Source organism: Ips typographus, linkage group LG3 (assembly GCF_016097725.1).
Source record: "Ips typographus isolate SLU linkage group LG3, UJ_Ityp_2.0, whole genome shotgun sequence".
NCBI classification, from domain to species: Eukaryota; Metazoa; Arthropoda; class Insecta; order Coleoptera; family Curculionidae; genus Ips; species Ips typographus.
Window position 1 is genome coordinate 9880282 of NC_138424.1, and position 12070 is coordinate 9892351.

At 31.0% G+C, this 12070-nt stretch overlaps 2 protein-coding genes across 4 annotated transcripts in view; both read right to left on the minus strand.

The window, feature by feature from the left end:
* Nucleotides 1–12044, minus strand: part of Syt7 (Synaptotagmin 7) — a 233725-nt gene extending 221681 nt beyond the window's left edge. For all 3 annotated transcript variants that reach the window (XM_081974766.1, XM_081974767.1, XM_081974765.1), the window contains exon 1: nucleotides 11334–12044. In XM_081974766.1, coding sequence (XP_081830892.1) covers nucleotides 11334–11422 — 89 coding nt within the window. In that variant the 5' untranslated portion in view covers nucleotides 11423–12044. The remainder of the gene's footprint in view (nucleotides 1–11333) is intronic.
* LOC145725871 (uncharacterized) overlaps nucleotides 1–12070 on the minus strand; it is a 211107-nt gene that overhangs the window by 162792 nt on the left and 36245 nt on the right. The window lies entirely within an intron of this gene.

Consider the following 12070-nt stretch of genomic DNA (forward strand, 5'->3'; position numbering starts at 1 on the left):
TTCATGAAATTGACCAGTTTAGTACTGAAATTTGACTTTGTCTAATTCAAAACCTTTACGTTTCTATTTATTATTTTGTTTCGTCGTCCTATTGTACGTTTGAATTTTACTGTAAGTGATATGCAGTTATATCATTATTAGCTAATGTACCTACTTCTAAAAATTCGCAATTTTACATAATCCCACCTTTTTTGTAATGTGTCAGTTGCATTTTCATTAAAAGCTGACCAAATATAGTTTTGTCTGTGACATTTTACGAAAAACAAGTATGACAAATTCCATTTTTGTTAATAAGAAAAAATTATCTTATAATCTAAGTCCATAAGTTAATTATTAAGCTTCAAAGATTTATTTTAATAAGGAATATTAAGGGATAATCAAATCTCGTTACAAAAAAATACGAAATAAAGAGTTTAAAAAATCTATCAAAGATGATTTTTTAGCTCATCAGTTAATAGAGCGTTAATTAAGGGGCTCAAATTATTCGTAAGAATAGATCAAGAAACGGTTAGTTTATAAAAATATAAATAAATAACAGTAATTTTACTATAATATTTAGTGCTATATTGCAAATTATAAGTTTTAAAGGTTTTGGTTTCAAAGTTTGCCACCAAAAACAACACTCAAATAGTTTATATAACGTAACATTTTAAGCGCAGATTAGCCTATCAAAACAAATAGATTTTAATCTTTATTGCTTTTTATATTATTAAACTAAATCTCTTTCTAACCCTTCACCACACATTTACAAAAAAATTAATTTGTAGCGTTCAATAGTCCAAAAAAACTACTACTTTAGCATTGTGCAAAGCATGATCCTATATACAGGGTGGTCCAGTTTTAAATGTCAATAGTCCACTATCCGATAGTTTATCAAAAAATAAGTTGACATGCATTGTGTCATTTTGCTGGAAAACGCTTCCTAAGGAAGATACAGTTTTCCAAAATTTAGTTAAAAAAAATATTTTTTTGCTATTACTGTCAGACCGTTGATTTTAATCAAATTTTAAATAAGTCCTTATGAAATGAATGCTCATTATGTGATGTGAATGACGTTGGTCAAACTTGTTAAGTAGCATAGATACAGGGGGATGGTGTTCGTTTTTCCACTCTTACTTATCTGATTTTCTGCGCTGACTGGATATTTGACTTGAAACTTCTTTGTTCAATTTAAAGAAAGTTGTATCTCCTATAACTCCTTTTACGAGTTTGTTACAGGAAACTTATTGGGACAATAATTAAAAATAAAGAAGATTAAATAAATAAATAATTAAATAATCAATTATCATTCCTTTGAGCGAAGTCCAAAGGTATAAAACTTAATGTAGCTCAAAATAAGTGAACCAATTCTATTGTACCGACACGGACAGCTTAGAGCAAAGTTACTTTCAAACTTACTTTGTCAAGTAATGAGTACCAATTAACAAAAATTACTAACGTAAAATAACTTCAACAGTCTCAGAATTATAACGAAAAATAACGATTTTTGAAGCTGAACTTTGGAGGGCAGTATCTTACTGGGAACGAGTTCTTCTAAAAAATGACAGCATGAATGTCTTTTTTTTGGGTTTTGATACGTAAAAACTCAATTATCTCGTAAACGAAGTATCGGTTAAGAATTTTGCCTGATATACTTTCTGTTCCAAATAGAACAAGGAATTTAAGACACTACACAATTATGACAAACGTCATCAACATCACATAATGAGTATTATATTCACATTGTTCCAAATATGATCAAAATTCCTTCAATGGTCTGACAGTTCCAACGATTTTTTAAACTGAAATTTGGGGGACTGTATCTTTCTTAGAAACGAGTTTTTACAAAAATGACATAATACATGTCAACTTATTTTTTGTTGAGCTATCGAATGGTGAATTATTGATATTTAAAACTGGACCACCTTGTACTTTCAAGATTATAGGAAAAACTTAATAATTTCATTTAGAACCAATTCCCAAAATGCCAACTTTTTTGTGACCTGATTGAAATGGAAAAGCAAATCGTTTGTGCACATAAAAAATGCAATTTTTGTGGACCTCATCTGCTCCACAGAGTAGTGCAGAGTAGCAAATCGAGGAGAGTGGCAATTTACGAAACACGACCGCAGTCACTACGTTTAGGGCGGCATTTTAGAGTGGACTGAAAACAAAGTACTTTTGCCACTTTTACGATAATTTTGCATGAATTAATTTTAGTGGATAAGCATCACATATACTGACCAAGTAATTTAAAGGTCGGATTGTCTTTAAAATCTGTGTGTATTTAGAATAGGGATTGGTGGCAATTTTTGGTGGTTTCCATTGACTGAGCTAAAAAAACTAAAGCTTCCATGTTCTAATTAGACTGGAAATTTAGAACGTTCAATCAAAACGTCAACGCAACCCTGAGGCTGCCACCACGAAACTGTATTAAGAATGGATCAATGTCTCATAAATCTGGTGATGAGTCTTGCAGATGTTTCCGACGTCACTTGTTAAAATTTCACGACCAAAATAACGCGACGAACTTAACCTTAAACCCTAAAAACTTTCGCATTGAAACTCCAAAGTCAACTTCGATTGTATTTCCCCGTTACGAAAATGTTCTGTTTCGTAACTTTTGGCTACGCTTTTTCGCTAAAAGCGCAAACTTTCAGGCTCGCCGCTTTTAAGTATAATTAATGCCATTGCTTAGTCTAGTTGTTCAGTTTAAATTTAAAACACTGTTAATTTGAGCGTTAACAATAGCGTTTGATTCCTACCAGCTTGATAATATATTGTAGTATTTTTTTGGTAAAAACCTTTTATCATACGTGTGTACCAAATAAAGCGAATAATGGAAAGTTGATACCAGAATTACATTAGGATCTGTCGAGACATAATTGATGGCTAAATGAAAGAGCCCCGGCGTCTCCAAGGGCCCCTAAAACTAGGTCACCCAAACAACTTGTAAGACCTCAGGTTTTCGAGACCGCGAGCTTAAAGTATCACAACAAAATGAGGGAAAATATAATAAGATTTATAGCAACGAATTCAATTTCAACAAAAGTTTACGTATGCAAAACGTAACAAATCTCGAAAGTCTAAAATCAGTTAAATTATCTAAAATTGTCATAGTTTTACCCTTAATAAAGCTGGAATATAACTTTCCATTCAACTAGATTTTCTAACCAAAATGAGAATTTAAGTTATTGTATTCTAGAACAGTGTTTTGTTAAATTAAGCGATTTTCTATATTAACCTCTTCAAGAAGTTTTTATATCCAATTTAGGGTAAATGCACGCTTTGCTCTACACTCGAAACCGTTTTATAGTTGTGGCTGAAGAATAAAATTGATTGACTTCAATAAAGTTTATTTAATTGGGCAGAATTTATCTTTGCAATTCAAGTAATTTCTTTAAATAGTTTACTCAACTCAACTTTGTTTTGGATGGCAGATGACAGGATATGTCATTTAAAACTGCTGCTAACAATAACAAGTCAAGAGGGAAAAAAATTCTGTATGTAAAGAATTTGAGACGATTTTATTAAAACAACATAGTACCATTAATATTACGATGAATGAAATACTCAGATCAATTTGCACAAAAGGTCGATTTTACAAAGAAAATAAGTAATACTTCTCTTTTTTTTTAAATGTCATTTGCATAATTCAATTTACGCGTTATCTTGATGAAAGAGAATATTTTCCTTTGCCAAATGGAGGCATTTTTGCCCTTTAATTTAGCGTCAAATTGGACCAATAAATCATCGTAATATTGTTCTGTGGCTTATTTAGCTTTGCTCAAACAATTAGAACAATACTTTGTGTATAATTTTTAAGTTTATTCGAGGTGAAGTCATTTTAGGTATCAGAGTTTTCTCTTAATCAAAATGTTTTGTTGCCCTAATTTATTAATAAATACCTAAAAGCTAATAGATGTTAAAGTTAAACAAAGATATGCAAAGTCTGATTTAAAAGATTTTAAAATAATATCAAACGTTTTAGGAATTTTAAAAAAGTTAATAATGATAGAGTGACAAAATAGATGACAAAAATAGTTTTATAATGATTTTTAATTGTATTAGTTTTTTACATATTGTTTTAACGACTTAAAAAAAGTCAAATAATACGTTTAATAAGTCGAAATTCTTGTCTTGTCTATCATTTCCTTCAATAATAACTCTTGCTAATTAAATTTGACAATACCGTCCGCACATTGTTTGCTACTTTGAAATTAAACTAAACGGATTAATTGCGTTTTCAATGCAAGTGAGAATGTAGCAGCAGGTTGCTTTATTAAACTTTGTACTTTGTTGCGTTATGGTGTTTTAATTGAAATTTATACACACTAAACGTAATAAACGCTAAAACCCTATTTTCAAACTTCAGCTATTTTTGTTTTAACAGTTAAATTAATTTTTATCCAAGTTTGAAGTTAAAATAACCTAACTCAGGCAATAAAGTAAAAATTATGAAAGTGGATTGTATAGCAGTGTTAAATTAGATAATTGTAATATTATTTATAAAGACAAATAGCGTATAAGATCAATCATAGATAACCTAAGATCTCATCCCCAAAAAAAAATTGATAAATTAAACTTAGACAGTTGCATAACTTGAGATTGAAAAAGACATACCACGTGACTTTGATAGTGCAATTTTTGAGCTTGCAATACTGTGAGGGCCAGATGACAGTTTTGACAAACAGTCACGTGGCCAATAAAATAGTTTAAAGTGTGAGAAAATTTGATAAGTAAATCAAATTTAGACAATTTTGTAAAAGCTGAAATTGTAAGAGACAGGTCACGTGACTTTGAGAATCTAATTCTTGATCGTGCAACACTGTAAAGGCCAGAGATACCTGTCAACTGTCACGTGACCATAAAAAAAATAGTTTAAACTCTAAAAATTTTCTAAATCGAATGTTGTACACAGTTGTAAAATCTGAAATTGTGAAATACACGTCACATGACGTTGATAATCCAATTCTGAGCTTTCAACACTGCAAAGCCTAGTTGACACATGTTAAAAGCAGTCACGTGACTTTTAAAATGTAGTTTAGTCGTTGAAAATTTGGTAAATTTAACTTAGACAGTTGCAAAAGTTTGAGATTGAAAAAGACATACCACGTGACTTTAATAATGCAATTTTTGAGCTTGCAACACTGTGAAGGCCAGTTGACAATTGTAAAACAGTCACGTGGCAAAAAAAAATAGTTTCAACTGTGAGAAAACTTGATAAATCAAATTTAGACAATTTTGTAAAAGCTGAAATTTTAATAGACACGTCACGTGACGTAAATTATGCAATCTTGAGCTTGCAACACTGCAAAGCCTTGTTGACACCTACCTGTTAAAAAAATCAGTCACGTAACTTTTAAAATCAAGTTTAGGCGTTGAAAATTTAATAAATTAAACCTAGACAGTTGCAAAAGTTGAGATTGTAAGAGACACGTCACTTTGAGAATCTAATTTTTGATCTTGCAACACTGTAAAGGCCAGTAGATAACTGTAAACCATCACGTGACCACAAAAATTAGTTTGAACTCTAAAAATTTACTAAATCGAATGTTGTACACAAGTGTAAAATCTGAAATTGTGAAATACACGTCACATGACGTTGATAATGCAATTCTGAGCTTTCAATACTGTAAAGCCTAGTTGACAACTGTCAAAACTAGTCACGTGACTTTTAAAATGTAGTTTAATTGTTGAAAATTTGGTAAATTAAATCTAAACAGTTGCAAAAGTTGAGATTGTAAGAGACATACCACGTGACTTTAATAATGCAATTTTTGAGCTTGCAACACTGTAAAGGCCAGTAGTCACCACAAAATAGTTTGAACGGTGAACAACAACACTAAAAATGTGGGGAATATTTGACATTGCCAGACAGAATGGAATAGTATTAAATTAAAAGAAAACTACAAACAGATAATAAATCCTAACAGTTTCAGTAACAAACAAATTACGTTCAAGACAAAGAACACTTTTCTACTCGCATTTTACGGTCAATATACCAATGCAACTTTTAAAATGCCATTTTGCAGGAATAATAAACTTTATAAACCTCCACAGTAAGCAATTTGTACCGAGTAAACATGTAAAATCTGACATAAAAAGGATATTTCGAAAAAAGACGCGGTTATTTGCGCTATAAACTTTTGGACAGTTGTATTTTAAAAACAGAGACAAACAAACAAAACAAATTGTGGAAAAGGTCTTCGATTGTGTAAATCATATTTTTATTTTACGCAGTTTTTTAGCATTCCAAACTGTCAAAAAACTACTTTAGAGTGGAACACGTATAGCTAAAACCAAACCAAATTAGGATGACGTAACAGACGCCAAAATTAGACCCGGGATATTTAAATTTAACAAAATGTTAAAAAAGAAACGGTCCAGACACAAAACGCTTTGCATCCCTTAATTTGCAGTTCAACGTTTCTAAAAGTTGAATAAACTTTTATCTGAGTGAACTGATTTCTCCGGAGAAATGTCGCTCTGTTCGTCGTGGATTATCCTTATCTTAATACGACGGTTAAATTACATGACTTAAATGTGAAAAACTGTATGGCAATTGTGGTCAAACGGAAGAAACGAGGTCCTTTAGCAGTAATGGATGATAATAAAGATCAGTTTTTTGAAAATAGCGTTTTTCAGAACAATTGTGGAAGTTTAAGTAAAGTGGATCATATCTAGCAAAAGTGGTGTTTTTTAATCAAACCATTATCATTATCCTAATTTTGTAATGGAAAAAGTTCAGAATTCATTTGAAGAACAATGCAATAAATTCCAATAATAAAAATTCTCAAGTGAGTTGTATAAGTATTAGAAATTACATAAACTTAGTTCTTGTTTTTTTCACAGATTTTTTTTTGAAATTCCTTTTTGTAGTTAATGCTAATTAAAAATTTGAAGCTGTCAAGTTTTCAGTTAATCCAAGCAAAAACGTATTTTACCTGTTAAGTAATAAACAACGAAACAAAGATGACTGAAATTTAATAAACTGGAACGTTCCAGAATAATTCGTTAACAAGATTTGCTCATTGATTCCGCTTTAAACGCGTCAAGACTGATAACAAATTTGCGTCAATTAAATTCGTTCCATTTCGAAACTGTTGAGAAACTTGGCAAACAAGTGTGTAGGGGAAAAGGATGGAAAGGCCCGATACACAAAAACAAAGATCAGTCGAATATTTAAGAAGCAGTTCAGCTATATTTTTTAAAATTTATAAGTAACACGTTGAATTTACAGCTAAAAGTTTAGGATTTATATCCGAAAAGTTATTACTTTAATGCGAAAGTTGTAATAACCAGAAGTGTGGTTATATAGGTTATAAGAGAACATTGACGGTCTTTAAAAGCAAGGAAAATCGATCAATACAACAACGATATTTACGACTTTCTGTAGTTTAGAGCTTTTTATCCAAAGCTCTTATCTTGAGCGTAAAATGCAGCTGAAAACTAACAAAAGGTTCTGCCTGGTAAGATTTGAAGTATCGCTTACAGTTAAGTGCTAACTTTAACTGTCTCATTCTATTTATCAACTTCATAAAAGTTTAAGTTTTATTTTAGTAGTAATAATGTACAACTTTTCGGAAATTGAAAAAAAAACTCCAACATTTAACCACACATCAATAATTAAATTGAATTTGAAATCCCGAGTGTTATGGGAAAACATGTTGCTGTAGCACCCTAAGAAATTTTGCTGACTTGATTTATTAAATGTAATAATCAAACAATTTTTAAACAGAATAAAAATTTTCCCTTAAAAATGGCCTAGCAGACTACTAAATTTGAAAAACTGTCTGCTTTTCATTAATTCTTTAATATGTATAAAAAATTCTGCCGTAGCATATGTTGTTATACAATTGAAATACTAAAAATTTTTAGAATATCTAGAGAGAAGATATTTTCATAATAATTCAATAGAGTTCAGGAAAATCTTAAGTAAAAAAAAATCAGAGAACTCCTTTTCAGCACGTGTTATAACTTAGTTCGAAAATGTAATAAAACCAAATAACTTGGCAAGTGTTTCTGTCGATGAAATCAACATTAAGGGTTAATTGGATACTTAAACTAGCAAAATAACAGTTTTTTTCTTTGTGTCAATTCTAATGCGGTCTCATTTCGAACTTAATAGAATTTCCAGCGTGCCAGAGTGACGACAAATATCCAGTTCGGATCAATGTTTCCTTTAATTCTGGGAATTTCCAGATGGTTGTTTGGTTGAATCAATTCAATTATTTATTTGTTGAGGAAGTGTAACCAGGATCGTCACACGCAATCCGTAAAGTTTGTAGGTTTACGTTAACAAAATTCAGTTTTGCATTTTAATTACAAAGGGGGTGAATATGTGCATGCATTTTCTAGTACAACTTAAAATTTCATTAAACTGAAAGTGTCTTTCAGCCCCGTATCTATCTGTGCATCTAAATGCGTTTTTAAGTCACTTTTAAAAGTGCTTTTGTCTTTTTTACCTTAAAAAGTGTACTCACGAAATTTAAAAGCAATTTTTTATGGGCAAACTACATTTTTGTGACAAGCTGCTTTATTCAGAAAGAAGAAAAAGGAGAACAGAAAGCTCTCAAAGAAAAAAACCACTACAACATGTTACATATGGATCATAAAAAATACATAATAATAATAATGATAGAGGAAGGTTGTAACGACCCTTTTATTAGTCCATAAAGGTTTAATCTTTTGTAGCTTTTAGTCGCAAGAAACTCGTATATTAAAAGTTTCTTTGTATGGTTTGAGTTTTTTTATAACTTTCATGCATTAATTCTTATATGTTTTTAAAAAATTCGGAATAATTAAACCAGATTTAGTGGCATTAATTAAAATATCCTCTCGTTCTTTCCTAGATTTTGAGAGAAGTCATTTTGGAAATACCAGAAGCTTCTAAATGTTATTGACAATCTCCTAAAGATTGTCAGAAGCCTCTAGAAGTGTCCTTAAACTTCAGAGAATGTTTTTATATTGCCAGAAGCCTTTATAATCATTTTTGAAATGCCAGAGGTTTCGTAATACAACTGAAAATAACTCAAAAATTGCCTGATGCCTCTAAAAGTGTCCTTGAACTTCTCAGAATATTTTAATATAGCCAGAAGTCATTTATGAATTGTTAGAGATTTCTTAAAACTACCAAAAACTTCCAAAAAATCGACAGAAATGTATTTTAAAAATTGTCATAGGCTTTTAGAGACTTTTTGAAATACCAAAAGTTCTTAAATACAGCTGAAAATCTTGCTGAAAAAAATGAAAAAAATTGCCAAAAGCTTCTATAAGTGTCCAAATCCTAGCGATATGTTTTTAAAATAGCCAGACGGTTCAATAATGATTTTGAAAATGCTAGTAGTTTATAAATGTTACTAAAAGCCTCCCAAAAATTGCCAGAAGTCCACTGCCAGAACTTCCCAACAGCATTTTCAAAAATGATCAGATGCTTCTAGACTAATTTTTAAACTGCCACAATTCTCTAAATACAACTAAGCACTTCCCAAAAGTTGCCTGACGCCTCTAAAAGTGTCTTTGAACTTCTCAGAATATTTTAATATGGCCAGAAGCCATTACAGTCATTTATGAATTGTCAGAGATTTCTTAAAACTACCAAAAATTTCCCAAAAATCGACAGAAGTGTATTTTAGAAATTTTCAGAGGCTTTTAGAGACTTTTGGAATACCAAAAGTCCAAATACAACTGAAAATCGTCCAAAAATTGGCAAAAGCTTCTATAAGTGTCCAAATCCTACCGATATGTTTTTAAAATAGCTAGACGGTTCAATAATGATTTTGAAAATTCGAGGAGTTTATAAATGTTACTAAAAGCCTCCCAAAAATTGCCAGAAGTCTCTAGAAGTGTCCTTAAACTTCTAAGAATGTTTTAATATTACCAGAAGCCTTTATAGTCATTTTTGAAATGCCATAGGTTTGTTAATATTACCAGAAACTTCCCAAACATCTCCAGAAGTCCCTAGAAGTAACCTAAACGTTTCAAGTGTATTTTAGAAATTGTCATTGACTTCCAGAAGCATTTTTGAAACACGGGAGGTCTCTAAATACAGCTGAGATTCCAAAAACTGCCAAAAGCTTCTACAAGTGTCCTATATATATTGAAATGACATAGGTTTGCAAATACTACCTTTCAAAGATTTTAGAGGTCTCTAAAAATGTCCTAAAACTGATAAGTATATTACTTAGAGGTATTTAGAGTGATTTTTGCAATGTCAGAGGTCTCTAAATACTACTAAAAACCTCCCAAACATCGCCAGAAGTCTACAACTGTTCTAAACTTCCCAACAGCATTTTCAAAAATGATCAGATGCTTCTAGACTAATTTTTAAACTGCCACAATCCTCTAAATACAACTAAGCACCCAAACATTGTCATATGTTTCTACAAGTGTTCTGAACTTTCCAAAAATGTTTAAAAAATTCTCAGAGGGTTCTGTTATTAGCAATTTTGTCCCAATTTTTTTCCTTGCTATTTAGACTTTTCCAATCTCACTTTTTTTCAAAAATTATATTTATGTGTCTGAGAAGAGATGATCGCTACTTGAAAAAGGCAACCAAATAAACTACGTATTTATCCGACAATATAGTGGACAGCAATGTTATTGTCACAATTAAAGTTACTAATAATATATAAATAAAATTTAATAAAATGCAATTAACAATGTTGTAACATTATTAAATTTTCATTAATATCTGAAAAATACTGTCTGCACAGCTTTACTGCAAACATAGTTATTATTTTATTTTTATGAGTTCATAAAAACAGTAATTTATATTTTTTTTGCGTTTTGTAAAATTTAATTTAATGGTAATACGCATCAATAAAATGTGAGATTATATTAATTAATTTTCTGCTAAATTTTTACTGACTGCCAGGCGATAAAATTGATATTTCCAAGCTTCGATCGTTGACGATAAATTGATTTTAATAATGAGCAATGGACGTTTCCTCGTCCATTACCTACATGCCGAAAAACCTGGCACGTGCAGGAAACCTCAGTAATTAATTTTTATCTGACCCAAATTGCCTGGTTATGAGTTGCCCTTTGCAAGTCTTCCACCAGAAAGCATTAATCAAACTAGAGGGTGTGCTTTTAAATTGTTCTTAGTGGGAAATTACTATTACAGAACATCACTTGAATTGGAGAAGTTCGTTTAATGGGAAACCATTAAATTTCAGTAACTAATTGAAATGCAAAGCTTGCTTTTTTGCTTTTTTTGGGACCAATTTGTTAGAATGGGAAATGTTTCATGCTGGTTGAGATGTTCATTCATAATATAAAATAATTGCAGGGCATATTCCATTTAGTATTTTAGTATGCTAATATTTATAAATTAACTAAATACTTACAGTGATTGAGAGAGAAATCTGGATAGGGTTTTGTTGTTCTTTAAACCATCGAAAAAGTCCATAGGTGAAAGAGTGGCCATGCTGGACATTTTGATCTGCTACCACATAACAAAGTTCACTGAGTTCTACTAACTTTAACAACTTAACAAGCAAACTTTCGTGTATGGGACACGTTACTTTAAATTACGTATTCTATAACCTGCAACATAGTGGGAAATACGAGAACCAGCTCTAAACTTCCTAACACTATAAGGAAGTTGGGAAATTATTAAAGTGTTGGTCTTTTTTTACCGTTTTTCTTTATGGAATATAACTTTGATTAAATTCCCAAGAGGTTCAATATTGAAATTGACTTTCTTTTGAAGTAGTCAACTTCAAACAAAGTGAACGCAACTGGAAGCCACTTACGTTAACAACAACAACGACTAATTTAATTATTTTAAATTTTAGCACCGATTTGGTTTCAGCTTTTGTTTAAGAATTAGAAAAAGAAACGACACATCGAAACGAAGAAATTAAATTGTACACTACACAATAGTTGATAGATAAGGGTTGATGAGGTGATATTTCTAGAACGCGCGTGGATTTCTATGGTCAGAATAGGGGAGAAAAATCGCGACAGATGGAAAAAGACTTCAGAAAGTTCGGAGAAAGTTCGAAAAGGGTTAAAGATTTAGATTTGTAACACCCGCGTTCGAATCCTTGCTCAGGACGTGCATCGTGGAGCAGAACTGAAT